The sequence below is a fragment of the Drosophila miranda genome, chromosome 4, assembly GCF_003369915.1.
Source record: "Drosophila miranda strain MSH22 chromosome 4, D.miranda_PacBio2.1, whole genome shotgun sequence".
Classification (NCBI taxonomy): Eukaryota; Metazoa; Arthropoda; class Insecta; order Diptera; family Drosophilidae; genus Drosophila; species Drosophila miranda.
The window spans coordinates 26,240,243-26,257,473 of NC_046677.1; the positions used below are offsets into that span (position 1 = coordinate 26,240,243).

Sequence of the window (17,231 nt, forward strand, 5' to 3'; positions counted from 1 at the left end):
TTTGGCAAATATTCAGGTGGTATTTGGTGGGAAGTCACAGCCACAGAGAGTAACAGAGTCTGAAGAGTCACAGAAAGTATGCGTCTGCAAGATGAACAGAGCAAATAGAGAGTGGGAGAAAGAGGGGAGAGCCACCCCTAAGCGATCAAAGCGATCTCTCGAGCAAAACTAAAATGTCTGACCGCCACATAAATTCTTGATAAATCGCAATCCTTCGAGTGTTTCTTTGACCCCAGTTTGCCCCCTTACTTTGCAGAAGATTGTCCCACAAGCGGATAGCACTAATAAGGAACTGCCTGATGCCAAATGCCCTACATACGTCCACCTTCTTTTGAGCAGATTATCCCCAGGTAAGCTGCAACATTAATAACTTATTTCAGATTTTATATAACGTTGCAAAGGAATGCACCCAATTATAGTACGTCATCCACTGAAATATCATGTAAATACCAGTCACAGCCAGCAAATAGAAGAATAGCGACATCCGAAACTCATAACCGCTCATGGATACATGGAACAGACTAAAGCCAAATATGATGAAGAGAAAGTGAATGCAGGTCTCTGTGGGACCTGTGACAATGATCTAAAATACGAAATGCTTAGAAGTGACAAAACTCAGTGAACAAGGACTCACGTGGGAGATGCTATTATAGCAGCCATGCCAGAGGAGCAGGGGGATAGCCAAGAACACCCCATAAGTGGCCATGCTCATGACCACACCGAAGGCAGCGTCGAACGACTTCTTTTGGACCAGATGCCACACGATGATTACCTCGCAGAACATCTCGCCCGAGCCGAAGCACGTCAGGGCCACCAGATCGGGCATCACATCGAACCGAAAGCTGACATACTGCCAGGTGAGATTCTCCACCTCTTGGATCAAGTATCTCATGGCCACCGAGCTGATTATCAGTCCGAGTAGGGCATAGGGCCAGACATAGTCCGGACGCCTCAGGGAGTGGGTCGAGATGAAGACCAGAGCAGAGATCTCCCAACAGGTGGATACCAACAAGAGCCAGGCCACTGGCCCAATGCCCACTGGAATGTACAGGAAGGGAAAGACCACAAGACTGAAGCAGTTCACATACTTGTTCCAGCCGTTCAAGGGGCGATCTGCTGCTAGAACAGGAATCATATGAGCAGCCAGAAAGTAAAAGGGTACCTATGGGTGGTCAGAAGAGCATATAGTCGAATGGGACACATAAAGATCCAATCAAACCCACCAGTACAATTCCTAGGCACCTTTGGGAACTCTTCATATTCCCATATCCATTCACAGTTCGCCACCAGAGTTTGGATCTCTTCAGATTCCTCTGCTTCGGATATCTCCCCATGACTTCGGCATCGCTTTCCAAATGGGCGAAATCCTCCTCCGGTTCATCGTCGTTGGGCGGACTGGTCATCCAAAAGTTATAGTGCGAGACCACAAAAACCACAACCAGAACCATGGAGAATACAAATAGGAACATAAGCACCCGAAACTTGAGCAGATGCATGTCCTGATTGATCTTATCGTTCAGATGATAGATATCGTACATCTTGCTAGCCACAGTAATCAGGTAGCCGAATCCCAGTAAAATAAAGACCATACATGACCAGATGGTAACCCCATCCACGCGGTGTCCACGGACACACAATGCCATGACGCCAACAACAAAATGTCTCAATAAATCCCCTGTCATTCGGGAAAACTGCAGTGCACTCAGATGCTCCACCTTGTCCCCACAACTCATCCACACACTGAGGTAATGCGGCATAAAGAAGCATATCCCAAAGAACAGGTAACTGAAACCGAAGTTTGTCAAAGGAAAAATATCCATGAGCGTCACAAAATTTGGCATGAAGCTAAGGGGAAACCTGTAAGAATATTCGTTGCGAGTACAAAGCTTTTAGACTACCCACAAGTATTCGGCTAGTAAATAGCTGATGGTAAAGTTGGCCAACACAAGGAGGAAACTGGTCAGAGCATAGACTGATACAAAAGGCAAATGATAGCTACAGAAGGCCACTTTCAGGTAGTTCATGAAGTGCACAAACAATCCACAGGTGACCGTAGTCCTCACCAGCTCACAGACCTCGCTGGCATTGTTCATGGGCTTATGCAGAGAACAGCGGGTCTAAAGAGGTCCATGTTATAGAAGAGAGCAGGGATAACTATACCATTCCTCTGGAGTACTTGCCACATTGGAATGATCCACAAAAGACATGGTTTCTATATGGGTTTCAGGGTCTGATTTTAAATATACTTTAACCGACTTGTCTACGCCTGCTGTATCGTCTATAAGGAGGTCTTTGATATAGAAGAATCTGCATCAAGAGCTCTATAAGATCGGCTCATTATCGAATCAAATGCATAGTAAGTAACGCAGCCTCCATTATTGTCTCTCTTTATCTCAGAGATTTTATTGCTTACACAATCTTTTTCGCACAGATATTAACGGGCACATCTGATGGATTCTAATGGCCTCTCCAAGGTGCATATGCAAATGCATTCATCGCGCCAGATGCCTTTGAAATGGGTCAACGTAAGGTTCATGAGCGATCGCCGTCGTCATCTCGTTGTTTTTTTCCTTTCGAGTACAATCGAGGCAATCCCCCAACTGGCAACAATCCCCCAAAGATTTCAGATTCCATGTTCTTGTCGTAATGAAACCTGATGCGACACATTTGGCAAATTGTCGCAGTAGTCGTATCAACATCGGCATCATCATCAAGTATCAGCCATCAGCATCGTTTGGGCACTTGATATTCTGGCGTTTCGTAGTCGTTTTGTACACGACAAGAGAGAAAATCCGTGAATATTTTTTGAGTTCGTCTCAATTAGAGGCAATTGAATTATTACACGGCGACACTCATTCAATTTTCAGCGATAGGGGGAATGTATACGAGTGCGAGTCTGTCGTCGGGGCAGACGAAAACAAATTGTCTGATAGATGAAACTCATGTGCCCTGTACTAGATGAAAGGATGATATGAATGCCCTACGACAGGTGAGGGTTTTAGGTTTTATGTCTTAGGTTTTAGGTGTGTTCCCCAGTGAATTCTCAATGATCAGGTTTCTAATATCCAACAAGACATTAAGGAGGGGATTGACTCCTATCGGAGTTTCATTCACAGAATAATTTTTATTGGAAACTAAATATTTATTGGAATCAATGTTATGTGTTATGTTGTTCTCAGTATTCCAATCACATACTATCCAGCATTATCTTTTACTTGTCTGATATGCCCCTGCCCGTTTTTGTAGAGCAACGTCCCACGCATTTTGTCACTTTCCATGGATATACGCGTCGTGGCGATCCCGCAGTGCCTCCAGTTCGTCCGTGCCTATCGTCGCGTTCAGTTGAAATTGAGATTGATTCGTGATCGTCATGAGATCCTGTTGCTCAGTGCTCTGTCTGCTCCTCGTCACCGTCGCCGTGCTGCATCCCAGCGAAGCGCGCGGCGGACGTGGTCGAGGCGGCGGCTCATTCGGAGGTCTCTTTGGGGGCTGGCGAAAATACAAGAAGCCCTCATCGTCGGGTGGTGGTCGCCGTGTGGTGAGCGGATCGCCAGTGCACACGGCTATGACGGTGCCAAAGCCTCCTCCACCACCACCGGCCCCACCGAAGGCCATGATGCCGCCAAAGCAGCAGATACCCAGCTATCCCCGCCAGCAGATGCCAGCGGGATATAACTACCCCACACATCCGGGCCAGGGAACATACTACTCCAATGCACAGTCCTTGCCGGCGGGAGCCGTGTACTACGCCCAACCACCCATGTCCATGAGCCGAGGATCGGGTAAGTCAATGGGAAGGCAGGAATACCTCCCCGATTGATACTCAATTCAATCTCTACCAGGAACTGGCGACTTCCTTACCGGAATGCTGGCCGGACACATGATGAACAACATGCTCTTTGGACACCGTCATCATGTCTATCACAGAAATCGCGAAGGAGAGGATCAGATAGCGCAAACAGCGCAGGGCAATGGTCGCCAGATCATAATCATCAACAATGGTCAGCCGGAGGAAGCTGCTCTCAATGAGACCACCATTTCAGAGGAAGCTGGTGCTGCTGTGGCTCCAGAGAACCCCCTCACCGAGGAGGAAGAGAGCTCCAGTGCCACCTCCAGCGAGGAGTCTGCAGATGTCGAGGGCACTGCTCTGCCTACACCAGGAGCCATCGTTTGCTTCCCCATTACGCTCAACGAAACCGATCCCGAGCAGCCCGACCTGATGCGAGAAGTGGAGCGAGTGGTCTGCTTTCCAGCCCCTTCTAATCCAGAGGCGGGAGACCTCCTGGACGGCCCCGAACAGGGCAGTACCACAACCACCGATCCGCCTGTTGTTGCGGGGGAAATTGGAGCTGATGCCGGTGGCGCCTCTGAGGGCAATACTGAGGGAAACGAGGCGAGTGAGCCTGTGGAGGTGGCCAGCTATGTGGCTGGCAGAGCTGCCAGTGTCGATGTAGACGCTTTAATGTAGTGTCCTTAAGTTGTTGTTTAAGTTTTATTTGGAATAAATATTAATTAGTTGTAATGGTGCCATTTTCCCCACCAAAAGAGAGACAATTTTAGACCCAATCTATACCCAACCCAAAACATACCCTTGAACGTCTCCACTTGCCTCCGTTTTCGGTACTAATCTGACAGCTTTCTTGTGTAATAGATAGATATATTCTGTATCTACCCCTTGCCACTCTCATGGCAAATGTAATGGCATTAATGCTTATAGCTACGTGTAACTATTCGGTGTTCAAGACATTTTTTCTCTGGGTGTAGAATCCACCACCCACCCTATTCACCTTTCAATACCATGACCATTAACAAAGAATACGCAGAATTCCGATGGGTTTCTGTTGAACCCTGGTTCATCCAATTTCCCACCTTTAATGCCCTAAAGCCAAAACTAATTCCATTAAAAAAAGGCTTAGAGGTCGGTAAGGGGATCGGCATCCTGTAATACTTTTGCCGTCATAAGCACGCAACCACATTCGAGAGGGGAGCACGGAGCACGTACCCGTACCCACGTCAAGGCCCCTTTGAGCTCCATCACAATTCTGGCAGTTGTGGATGGACATGGTGGTGCCGCAGCCCCACACGAGCACCACTGACCCAAACAACAACAATATGCAACGCCTCAGCGCACAAGCACAACAAAAATCATAGCTGAAGCCAAGGTATGTTTAAGAGAAGGTAGAGCAGTGCCAACCAAGTAAACAAGCAGCCAGGCAGGCCTTAGATTCCTGGCACACACCTGGCTATCTGGAGAGCGGTACTGCCTTACCTTCACCTGAATGTACCCTGCCGACGGTGGCGTTGGCGCGCTGTTGTAAACTTTGACGCCGACGTTGACGCTGAAAACAGACGGTGATGGGATGGATGGGGCGCGACGCGATGTTCGTTCAAGTCCAAGCAGTGACACGAGCTCCAAAACACCTACACAAAAGCTTTTGTGTGGCAGGGTGTGCGTGTGTGGATGTGTGCGATGATCCAACAACAGCAATGAAGCTCACTTGGCGCTCATTAAATCCACCAACACCCACAACACCACCAACAGCTCCAACAGCAGAAACAACAGCCACAGAGCGGAGCCCCGACGTCAGGCGATGAAGCAAATGAAAACAACAAGCGTGGAATGAGAGAATGATGAGAGACATTGAGAAGCTTCGGCCAGATGTGTTCCACGATATCATTTACACCATGACGGGCCGCTGCCTGTGGCGCTGACAGAGCAGAGGGATGCCATTTCGAGTTAGAGACAACCTATTTATTTGCTCAGCCTATCTCGAGCTTATCAATGATGCAGCGATCCCATGTGAATGAGATTATGGAGTGTATAAAACAGAAGCAGCAGTGATAGAGATACGACAAATCCCCAGCCAGAGCGATGCGCGTTCCCTCCACAAGTAAGCAGCGAAAAAAACTAAAATTAAATAAAAACATAAAGCACACACAAAAAAGAGGGAGCGGAGTGGGAGAGACCAGAGAGATGACAAATACTCGTATAGCGGCGACAAAAGCCCCAACAAGTTGGGGCCACGCTCTCGCGGTCAGCGCTCCGCTCTGCTCTGCTCTGCTCCGCTCTGCTCCGGAGCAAAAACGCGTACAATTTTTCAACCGCATTTCAGTTGTTCGAGAAACTTTGCGCGGAACAAAAGCACAAATCGCACGCGGCCAAAAGCGACCAACAAATAAAAAGCACAACGAAATAAACCACCAAACAAAGTAAATATTTAACAAATAGTCGTACACAGGGTGTTATCATATACGAACCTAGTCCCAAACAGTGCTGTGGGTGATCCAACTCCAGTGTAAACTTCCTGTTCAAAATGAAACACACAGGCAACACATGCAAATACTTTTGCTTCAAACAATTGTGCTAAATTTATGTTTATTGGCTATAAAGTGGAAACACCAATTGCATTAATTAAGCCACTAGTATTGTGGCGGTGTTTTGTTTATATTTGCACGAATTCAAGGTCGAGTTTTGGTCTTGACAAAAGGAAAACAATACAGGAATACAGACATATCCCAAAAGACAGTTCAAAGTGGTTTTTGGGGCACTTCCAGATCCCATTGATCAGCGAAATTTTTCAAATATTTTTCAAATGAAGATATCAGCAGATGCTGTGTGCTCTGAAGGTTATAATACTATATCGATGCCATCTGTGCGACTTTCAAAATTTGAACAAAGAAAATCCAGAATCTATTTTTATATTGAACTAAAATTAGGAAATTCACTTGTTTCAATGACGTTCTCGAACGTGTGCATCAGTCCATGGAAGAGCTTGGAGAAGGGAGGAATAAATTACAGAAATTAGCTTTATTTTATGAATATTAGTATTTAATCGAAGTGGGGGTAAATAAGTAAATATTATGCATACTACCATTCCAAGGGAATTCTTGCAAATACTCTATGCGATACGGTGTGAAATCTGTACCCGTTTAAGGGCCAAAGTCCTGGGAATGTGATCACTCTACAATATTACATCATTTCAAAAAAGTTTCGCCCATTGAAACAGCTGCCCCTCCTGCCCCTCCTGCCCCTCCCCTCTTCACACACTTTCTGATGAACTAAATGTTATGTTTCGTCTATAAATTCGCATAATTATTCAACAACAGCTGAATAAATAGAGAAAGAAAAGCAATTCAACCGTATATGGTTTTCGAGAGTATACCACTCAAACGTCGTTGCTGGTAACCGGCTTTGCTGTGCCGCCCAATTAAATTTATTTTTACGATATATATTTTGCATTGTATCCATGGTCCCTGATTTGGCAGCTGTTTTCAACGTTTATATAACTCTTAAGCAATGAACTCCCTCACAGACTCACCCAGTCAATGAATCACATTATAAGGTACTTGGAAATGCGTATTTTTCTGGGATTTCAGAGCCAATCTACAATCGCTTTGACGTTTAACCTCAGCGGCGATAAGCTGACAATTTCTAGACCGAATCTCGCATTTACGTGTTTTGTCATGCCCTAATGGGCAGCAGCCTTTACATGTTTGCAATTCTCAGAAGTTCAGACAATATGCATATACGATGTAAACAGCATTCGCACTGAACGATTTCCCGATTGACGTCACAGCTGCGCATGCGCTGCATTCGATGACTCATGGAGTCATGGCAAACCAGTTTTACTCTGTACTGGTCGTACTTTCCGGATTGCAGCAAGTGTATCTCATCTTGTTTTGCATGCTTGCCTATTTGCATAGAGCCCGTCGATCGTTTGTTTGGTTTGTTTAGGTCAGTGTTCAGCGTTTAAATACGATTTGTGGATACCAGACCAAATAAGTATTAGTTCTTTTTGGTTTACAATATACAGCAGATGCGTTCCATTAAATGGAAGACGCTTGTTTTCTTTAGAACTGTCTTTGCTGATGTTTCTGAATCAGATATATTGCTTTTTGAAGTCTCTTTTAAAAAGTACTGATAGTTTTTGTTCTTATTCAAGAGTGTTTATTGGAATCTTTTTGAATCGTTGCCCAGGGTACAATTGTGGCTTATTGGAAGAGACCCTTAGCCTCAGTATGAGGTATCTGAAATTTTCTTAAAGTCATTTTGAAAAGGTCAAAAGAGTTTTCCTTAACAAATTACAAATCTATCCATTTACTTTTCAGCTGCTGTGGTTGTGGTCTATTACATCTGCGTGTCAAATATCAATTCCAGTTAATTCTATGAGTTTCCATGCTTATCGGAATCAGTATGAATACACTTTTTATACGTAAATTGATTTTGCAATTATAGCACTTCACAGTAGAAGTGCTAGGGAAGGTGGACCTTCCCCTACCGAACTTCCGTTTGCCTTGTAGCAAAAGAATTGACCTTTAACATTTGTGAGTGCTCAGACAGGGTGCGCCGGGAGCTAAACCGAAAGCAAAAGTCAATCGAGTGTAGCCACGCGACAAGCCGACCAAAATCAGCAAGTTAATTATCATTAAGAGGGCGCCCAAGACACGCATAACGCGCCTCTGACTCGGAAGCGGGGCAATCAGGGCGTGACATTACGTCAGTGTTCGACCCTGTCATGCCCCGATCGAAACATGGGAGGCAGCGCGAAACTTTCGGCGCAAATATGGGATATGAATTAGGGATAAGCCATGGAGAATGGGGAAAATGGAGGCTCTAGGCTGGAGCTAGCTTCAAATTTTTCTAGTTTATTTTTAGCGCTAATTGAATCAATTGTTTTTTTACATAAACATAAACTAAATTCAGGCCTCGCGGGCAGATGATGACCGACAATGGGAATGGGAATGGAAATGGGGTGAGACCGGGAATCAAATGAAAACGAACCAGAACAGAAGGCTAGGTTTGAGGCCGCAGCCTGAGATACTCTCCATTTCTGCGTTGAAAACATCTGGACCCTCTACCATAAGTTCGATGATAATTCAGTAAAAATCAATAAGAGAAATCCCTTAGTCTGCCTTGCATTTAGCATCATTGATGTATTGAATATATATTATAAGCACCAATTGAGATAATTGTGAGTAATTGAGTGTTGATGATCTCTTGCAGCATGTCGCATACGCCACTGAAGCGACTGAGTGGCAGCCTGGTTGTAGTCCTGCTGCTCCTGGCTCTAATCGCAGAGGATGTCCAGGCCAAACGCTGGTTTGGAGGCGGCGGCAGTAAGAGCCGATCATCCAGTTCCGGCAGCTACTCGCCGCGACGCACCTCCTCCTCTACATCCACGTCGCACGCGCACGCGAGTCCCTCGTACTCGCACTCGGATATCAGTCGCCTGAGCTATGCCGGCGGCACCCAATCGCAGCCCAGTAAAGTGAGCATGGGTCAGTCGCAGAGCAGTCACAGCTCCGCACCGATTGGATGGAATGTGCCCAAGGCCCAGGGTCCGCCGCCCGCATACTCCGCCAGTAATCCGGCCGGAGGAGCCCACACCAACATCCACGAGCGTCCGCCGGCATACAATCCAGCCTACAAGCCGAATGCAGCCCCGCCAAGCTATTCGGCGGCCACCAACACCCACAGCAACAGCCCCAGCAGCAGCTACAACACAAATTCCCGGCCAGCAGCTGGAGCAGGAGCAGGAGCAGCAGCCGGAGCTGGAGCAGGAGCAGCCAGTCCTCACTACACACCCGCATCGAATTATAGACCCAGAATGAACTCCACGGGCGGCGGCTTTGGCAGCGGATACCACACTCCCATCTCGGCCAGCAGTGCGCACAACGTGCAGTCCAGTTATCCGCGTCAACAGGGACAGCTGCCTCAAGGAGCCACCTACTATCCGGCAGGACAAGTGCCGGCGGGCGCCACCTTCCATCCTGCAGGACATGCGCCAGCAGGAGCATCGTATCACCCGGCTGGACAGGTTCCCCACGGAGCGACCTATTATCCAACAGGACAAGTGCCAGCGGGAGCCAGCTATCACCCGGCAGGACAGTATCCTGCAGGTGCCAGCTATCATCCCGCAGGAGCCACGTACCACAGTCCGGGACAGATTCCCCAGGGAGCCACCTACTATCCGCAGGCACCTATGGGCGGAGGTCTGCCGCCGGGTGCCACCTTCCTGCCAGCAGGAGGAGCCCTTCCCGCAGGTGCCACCTACTATCCTCAGGCGCCACAAAAGTCTGGATCCGGTTTTGGATTGGGTGAGCTTACAGATTACGTTCTCAATGGTGGAATTATCCACTAAGACAACACTTCATCTCCTTACAGGCACTGGTCTCATTGCTGGCGCTCTGGGAGGAGCCATTCTGGGTCACGCCTTGACACCCACTCAAACGAGAGTCGTGGAGCATGCCCCATCATACTCTGGTGGTGGCGGTGGAGGCGGCGGCGGCGGGGGCGAGGACAAGATCATCATTATCAACAACGGACCCCCGGGATCCGTGACCACTAGCGAGGTGGGATCGGGCACGACGGTTATCAACGCGGGAGGCGTGCAGCAACCAGCTGGCTATCCCGCGCAGCCAATGGCTGCTGCGGCTCCTGCACCACAGGTACCGGGAGGCGCACCACTAGCGCCTCTTGCTCCGATAGCTCCTTTGGCCGCACTTCCCCAAGCACCAGCAGTGCCCGGAACAACACCAGCTGAGACGAATGCTCCAGCATCCGCACCTGGCGCACCACCGGCAGCTCCTGCTGATCCAAATGTACCTGCGACTCCCGCTGACCCCAATGCTCCACCAGCTGCTGGAGGAATCATCTGTGTGCCTGTGAAGGTACCCGAACCAGATCCAAATGACGCCACGAAGACCATTGAAGTAGAGAAGATCGCCTGCTATCCAGCACCTCCACCAGAAGCAGCTCCCGCTAACGGAACAGCTCCTGCTGTCGAAGGCGCTGTTCCTGCCCCGGCTTCCGTTTCCAATGTGGCAGCCGGAGTTACTCAATCGCCGGACGCCGCGCATCTTGCACCATTCCAGCCGACGACGCCCTTCACTGTACCCGAAGGATCCGTGCCATTGGCTCCGCTTACGCCGGGCGGACAGCCGGATATCATGAAGATGCCGGGCCTTACATCTGCTCGTCTTTCCGCCGAGTCGGGACTGAAGGATGCCCACAATGTGGCAGACAAGTCCTTCACCCAATTCAGTCTCGTCTCGACGCTGATGACCCTCCTGGTGGCCTACTGTCTCCAATAAGAGCCCCAGGAGAGTCCCCCAGGATTCTGTGTCATTGGCAAACCGAAAAGCTTTCACTAATTTATTGCCAGTCTATCGGACACGAGATGTGCCTTATCATATATGTGTCTTACTCCTATCAGTCGGTTCTCTTTATATATTTTGTAAACAAATCGAATTTTTGATATATACTCGTACGCGTAGTTCTGTTAGACCTCAAGTAAACCACCAATAAATGCATCGTCAATTGATCGAATTAAAGCCATCATCTGTTCAATGGAGACTTGTATTCTCCGTAGCAGGATCACACATATCGGACATCAAGGACATTGAAAGCAGACCATAGAGAGCCACGAGTGAGCAGAGGCAGCTGGGTCTAGAAGTCGGAAGTGCCAGATCGAAGTGCCATCCAAAATCATAAGACAAATACAAGCTGAATAAAGGAACCAACAGCGGGGACAGTAAGCCGAGAAGGAAGTGGTGAAATATTTAATTAAATTTAAATTTAACACGAAACAAAACAATCGATTTATTTTTAAAGCTACAAGTACTGAACACCTTACTTGAGAAAGCTAATTCTGCAAAGTTAACAGCCGAAAAGCTATTCTACTAAATTAACAGAGCCAAAAAGCTATATGGTAACAGACTTTAAGCTCACAAAAGTTTACTTTGTTTCCGAAAGAGGGCGAACTTAGACCACCCTCTATTGTTCATGTAGAATTTTTATGATTTGTATATTATATTTAAGATTCGATTAAGTTAATAGGGGAAGATGTTCGGCCGTGGCTGGGCCCATCTGGACGATGATGCACATAAGATAGGACCTGGCCGACCCCTGGCCTAAAATGATACAAAACATTTTTGAATCTATCGATAAGTGATGTGACAGTGCAACACCGACTTCAGTGGAACATTGTGTGGGACAGATTTTTGGACAAAGATTCAAAAGAGCCCCTAAAGCACTCTAAATTTATAGAAAACTATGTTTTTCTAACAATTTTGCTTGTAAGGGTTTTACTTCAAGCATGATTTCAGTATGTCTTACTTAATTCTATTCTTTTATAGTTACATGTTACTTGTTCATTTGTAATTTCACACTATTTTTTTTTGTGCAATTTCTGCACGCGTTTATTACCACGCTTTTCTTTAATCTGTAACCTTTTTGGAAATGCCAAAATCAAAAAAATCAAAATCGAAAAGTGAGACTTTGGGCAAGTCATCAAATCGATCCCATGCAATTGCAAAAGGCAATAAAGTGCAGCTGACGAAGAAAAGTACAGGGAAAACCGTACCTGGAACTTCCAAATCGGTTTTTAGTCCCAGAAACACCCCACCGAGTCCCTCAGCTCATGAAGAGATTCAAAAAATTCACGCATACTCGCATGAATCTATTCAAAAAAATAGCAGCACTCAAAGCCAAAAGAGAGCTCTTCCAATCAAATCGCAAAAACATTCGGAAGATGACAAGCAGAGAAGCCCGCTGAATGCAAACGATCCTGAGGATGACACAGATCTATTTCCAGACCAAGGAATATCTCTTGTGAAATTGTCTGAGAATGTTCAAGTTGTTAACTACGGTGAAGACGAACACATCTATGAGGACGGCAGTAAAGTATCACTAAGCTCCAACCCCAAAAGCGGCTTTTCTATACCAACAATACTGGATGCAAAAACTAGTGTTATTTCTAACACTTCTAACAAATCGAACGTTACTTTTGAAAAAAAACATCATGCGGTCCGACCAAAGACTTCACTGCATAAAAAGCCCAAAGGGTCGACAGTATCAATCCACAAAAGGCCCCAAGCATCGCAAGAATCCATCCATAAAAAGTCCAAAAAATTGGAGCGTAACGATTTCTTCAGTATACACCATCTTAAAAAACGCCCTAAGCCGGAAGTCGATATTCAATGGAAAGCTCTAGATGACAATATCTCTGTTCGGTCAGAAAATGTTGGTGGTGATGAAGTGCGCGAACCAGACAATACCAATTCCGAAACGGGTGATAAGAAAAACTTGGAAATAACGAGTTATATGGACATCCTTAACCAGATCCGCGACTTGCCCAACTGGAATGAACTGGATGAGACAGCTACGTTTGATTTTTCAGAAGAAATTCACGAGGTCAAGGCAGAGGACCCATCGGGAAAATTCAGAGATCCGTTGGCTGCCGCCTCGACAGACCTGAATCTCGCCAAGGGAGATACTGAGACAGATCATGAGGGATTGTCTGAGGCCCAGCCGTCTCAACAAAAGTTGAGTAGACTTAGTCTATCGGCCATCCCCAGCTCAGAAATAGAAGAAAGTGATTCTTTTGATGATGATTTGTCTTTTAAGACTATCTTTGAAGTCCCAGGACCAGTCAAACGTACTAGTCTCGTTTTTGATTTAGAGGAAGGGAAGTCGGAGGTCGTCGTCAAAGTTAACCCATGTGAATTGAACGTTATTGTCTACGACTTTCTGGACGAACTCATTTGCAAAGTCATTGACGTAACCACAAAGCCTGAACGGCTAACGCACAGAGTACTAGACAAAGAAAAGCTCATGGATACACTGCTGGCTGAAGCCAATAAGCATCATATGGAACAGATTATAAACCAAAATTTATCAAAACGTATTACCGATATCCTGGTGCGACGTTGCAAGTACTCTCTAGTAAAGCCGGATACAAATGAAATTACCAAAGAGAACAACCGGGTTCGCTGTCTTTCCGCATTAAATGAGCTAGACTATTGGCTCAAGCGTGAAAAACTGTCTACTGAAATAGCCCGCAACGAGGTTGAGCGAAATGTCATCGAGGAGAACACAAAGAGAACTGAGGACGATGAACAGTTTCAGCGGCTGGAGAACCTGATAAATAATACCATACTTAATTGCCAAAACGTTTCAGATCATTTAAAAATTGTAACTACACATCTTAAAACTGATTTATCTATTAATACCTTTCACGAGTACCTACACAGTTAACTGGAAATATAATCAGAAGGCTAAGGAAGATGCGCGATGAGTTGTCTGAGACACGTCTGAACTTAATCCTGAAGCAACACACATATTCACATATTAAAACGGTAAGACATATCAGTGAACAGTACCTATAAGGAAGATCAATAAAAATATACTTTTCAGAAAGTGGAAGAAATGGACACCATTTCGGAAAACCTCACTATGCACAGATATCTGTCAGTCGAAGCTCAGGTTGAGAATTTGAGCAGGACATTGGAGTGTGAGTAATCCATTTGATATGCAAGAATATTTCCTAATTTTTACAATTTTTAGCCAAAAACTTAAGCATTGTAAAATCGTCCAGCCTCATCAATAGCAAGCTCCATTCAGTGTCCCATCTAAGGTGTCGTCGAAAGACATTGAGCCGGAAACTTTCCGCGGCCCAGTGCATACTCGGGTCCCTGAGGCAGAAATTCCAGGACCTGCGGCTCAAGGCCTATCGGTGTAACACGGTGCAGAACAAGCTATATAAGTGTCTCGATGATGTACGCTACCAAGGTGGTATTATGTTATATCCCCAGCTCATGACGGATTATGACAAGACGCTGGAGTTATTTGCCAAAAAACGATCTGAGATCGAGGTTCTAAGGGCGCAGCATGATATTCTTATCGAAAGAATCGAAACGATCGAAGAGGAGCTTAGAATTACACTGAAAAATCGTAAGGGATCTAGCAATCAACTTCGCGCTTCCACTCTAGTTGACAGAATGGCAAAGATTTGAGTGCTTAGATCACGCTCTTGGTGAAACGAGAGAATCAATGCCAATAAATAAAAAACATCTTTTAAGTTTACTTTCTTGATTTACAATGATAAAAACCCAACATTGAGCGAGGGTGCGCTTGAGAGTCGACAGAGGGTCCGACAGGGGTTGCGCTGTCTCTTCGGTTTATTACTTTTGCGGGTTCGGAAAGACTTCCTTCTGGGTGTTACACACATCCACTTTCACCACAAATCGAATATACCTCTATACTCTGCGAGTACCAGGTATAAAAACAAATACGAATGGGATGGTGATATTTCACTTTAGGTGCATCTCCCTTCAAACGTAAGTAAACGTCTTTAGGCTGACGTAATGGCCAAGATAACAGTTTTGAGCATGAAACTCGCACTATTCAGCAGAAATGCGAGCATAAAGAAAATACCAAAAAAATCCTCAATTTTTGGTTAGAATGTCATTGAATTTGTTGTCCAACACTTAAACTGTGCCTGTCATTGTGTCTTTATTCTGGAAACTCCAATTAATCTCAATCTATTTTGTAACGATGTCTAGACGGCCCAGCCCAATTCCAACTTTCAAGTGCGTAATAGTCGGCAAGGAGGGATGCGGAAAGAGTACCTTCATCCATCGTCACTTGACGGGTCATTTCGAGCAACAGTATTTGCCCACATTTGGAATCACGGTGATCAAACTCATATTCCCTACAACTCGCGGGCCAATCTGCTTCGAAATGTGGGAGGGAGGGAAGGCCGAGTGCGTCCAGTATCGGAATCCATTTTTCAAGAAAGTACAATGCGCCATCGTAATGTTTGACCTCAGCCTAAAGGACCCCTTCAAGAACTTTGACGAATACTACTCTATGTCTAATATGGTCCCGTCAGACATCCTAAAATTCGTTTGTGGCAACAAGGCGGATCAAAAATTGGGCAATCCTAACCCTCTGCCAACGAATATCCACCGCTGTACACAGATGTCTGTTAAAACTAATATGAACACACTGTTGCCTTTTCTGCACCTCTCGCGCAGAATTTTTAAAGACCCCTCGCTCGAGATCATGCCGAGGACAACATTGTTACCGGCACAAGTGGAGCCCAGTCGCCAGGAGAGACAGCCAGAACAGGATAAGGACCTTTAAGATCATACGAAGATACACAGATACACAAAACAAGACAGAGAGCGTGTGTGCGTGTGTGGCTGCTACATCGGGTGACACATCAGACAGCAGCAGTACACTCTTAAAAGTAGGTGCCGATTATTTATTTCTGATTCGATTCCCAGTTAAATCCCTAAGTAATCTGAAATGTATCCCTCCTTTCAGGCCATTGTGGTGCCTAGTGCTTCAATACATCGGATGGCGGAATGTCGTTGGACCAATAGCTCCTATCGTGCCACGAGATGTGGCAACATAAAAAGACTTCATACCGGAACGGGCAAAGCATTTACAGCTTCGCATCTTCAATAAATAACTAACTATATTTAATCAGAATTTAATTAACAATAAGAATAAAAACCACTTGACATGTTGTAGGTCACTGCTACGACCGCGACTCTGCATTTATACCCCATACTCTGGTTACGACTACATACATGTAGTTCAGGTGGGTTAGTCATGGGCCAGCCCGGAGTGGGTGGGGCACTCGGAACCATGCATTTCTTTGCACCGGCTTATACCATTGCAGTGACTCTTTTTTCTTGGTTCTTCTTTTATTTTTATATTCCCTCCAGTTCAATAGGCCGACACCCTTTCTGGCCCCAAGCTGATATGCCGCGATCGCCTCTTCATACCCCCTAGGTAAATTTATTAAGTTATTATTTATTCTTTTACTTTATTTAACACTTTCTTTTATTTTAGCAGGTCTCCTTCCCTCTTCTGGTGTTCCGATTAATACGAAGGAGTGTGCGCTCGACGACGGCTGTCCACCCCAGGCGACCGGCTGACATCACGAACTCCCAGCCGTCCCCTGCGCACTGGGCCACGATGCAAAGCGCCCCTTGGGACATGATTCCTGTCGCGCGACACTGTGATCTTTAGTCTGGTCTACTTTTTTGTCCGGCCACTGCCAGGGCCCTCTTCATTGCGTTCCAAGATGTTTTCTCCTCCTTTCCAGTCCGCTCGCTGTCGGTACCTCCTCCTCTCGGGAGGTCCAAGGGATGTGTTCCAGAGCTCGGACTGATTTTCGTAGTAGGGCTTTTGATGCCGTTCGACAATCTGGATCCTCGTGATGCTGGGAGTGTCGGTCCTTCTCCGATCTGGTCCTATTTGGCTGAGATATAGCCTTCCGAAGATTTGGATTTGTTAAATATTAAAATACAGTTTTTTCTTTTACGCTATATCTCAGCTGCACATCAATCGATCTGGGCGTGGCATGTCTCTCCGTGATCGGGAGAGTCCTGCCAACCGACTACCGCCGGAAAGAAGGACATCAATTTTTCCACGA

At 46.2% G+C, this 17,231-nt stretch overlaps 5 protein-coding genes across 6 annotated transcripts; 4 read left to right on the forward strand and 1 right to left on the reverse strand.

Annotated features, from left to right (window-relative positions):
• Window positions 1-376: 376 nt before the first annotated feature.
• On the reverse strand, window positions 377-2,259 carry LOC108161262. Its single transcript, XM_033393475.1, has 5 exons — window positions 2,181-2,259; window positions 1,903-2,117; window positions 1,224-1,845; window positions 635-1,162; window positions 377-583 (listed from the first exon to the last, which is right to left on the reverse strand). The coding sequence occupies exons 1-5, from the start codon at window positions 2,205-2,207 to the stop codon at window positions 377-379; spliced, it is 1,599 nt and encodes a 532-aa protein (XP_033249366.1). The 5' UTR covers window positions 2,208-2,259.
• Window positions 767-4,522, forward strand: LOC108162523. Of its 2 annotated transcripts, XM_017297304.2 has the most exons (4): window positions 2,264-2,356; window positions 2,432-2,989; window positions 3,247-3,782; window positions 3,843-4,522. In XM_017297304.2, exons 3-4 carry the CDS (start codon window positions 3,371-3,373, stop codon window positions 4,466-4,468), a joined length of 1,038 nt encoding a protein of 345 aa, XP_017152793.1. In that variant the 5' UTR covers window positions 2,264-2,356; window positions 2,432-2,989; window positions 3,247-3,370; the 3' UTR covers window positions 4,469-4,522. The 2 variants fall into 2 exon arrangements, with proteins under 2 accessions (XP_017152794.1, XP_017152793.1); XM_017297305.2 differs by lacking the exons at window positions 2,264-2,356; window positions 2,432-2,989 and adding an exon at window positions 767-857.
• A 1,578-nt stretch (window positions 4,523-6,100) lies between these two features.
• LOC108162521 (nascent polypeptide-associated complex subunit alpha, muscle-specific form) lies at window positions 6,101-11,334 on the forward strand. The gene is made up of 3 exons (XM_017297302.2): window positions 6,101-6,210; window positions 9,005-10,098; window positions 10,166-11,334. Exons 2-3 carry the CDS (start codon window positions 9,006-9,008, stop codon window positions 11,092-11,094), a joined length of 2,022 nt encoding a protein of 673 aa, XP_017152791.1. The 5' UTR covers window positions 6,101-6,210; window position 9,005; the 3' UTR covers window positions 11,095-11,334.
• Window positions 11,335-12,124: 790 nt separating this feature from the next.
• LOC108161261 lies at window positions 12,125-14,861 on the forward strand. The gene is made up of 4 exons (XM_017295482.2): window positions 12,125-13,975; window positions 14,035-14,139; window positions 14,198-14,294; window positions 14,348-14,861. Exons 1-4 carry the CDS (start codon window positions 12,242-12,244, stop codon window positions 14,794-14,796), a joined length of 2,385 nt encoding a protein of 794 aa, XP_017150971.2. The 5' UTR covers window positions 12,125-12,241; the 3' UTR covers window positions 14,797-14,861.
• A 390-nt stretch (window positions 14,862-15,251) lies between these two features.
• LOC117189101 (GTP-binding nuclear protein Ran-like) lies at window positions 15,252-16,353 on the forward strand. The gene is made up of 2 exons (XM_033394098.1): window positions 15,252-16,034; window positions 16,112-16,353. The coding sequence occupies exon 1, from the start codon at window positions 15,338-15,340 to the stop codon at window positions 15,926-15,928; it is 591 nt and encodes a 196-aa protein (XP_033249989.1). The 5' UTR covers window positions 15,252-15,337; the 3' UTR covers window positions 15,929-16,034; window positions 16,112-16,353.
• The last annotated feature ends 878 nt before the right edge of the window (window positions 16,354-17,231 follow it).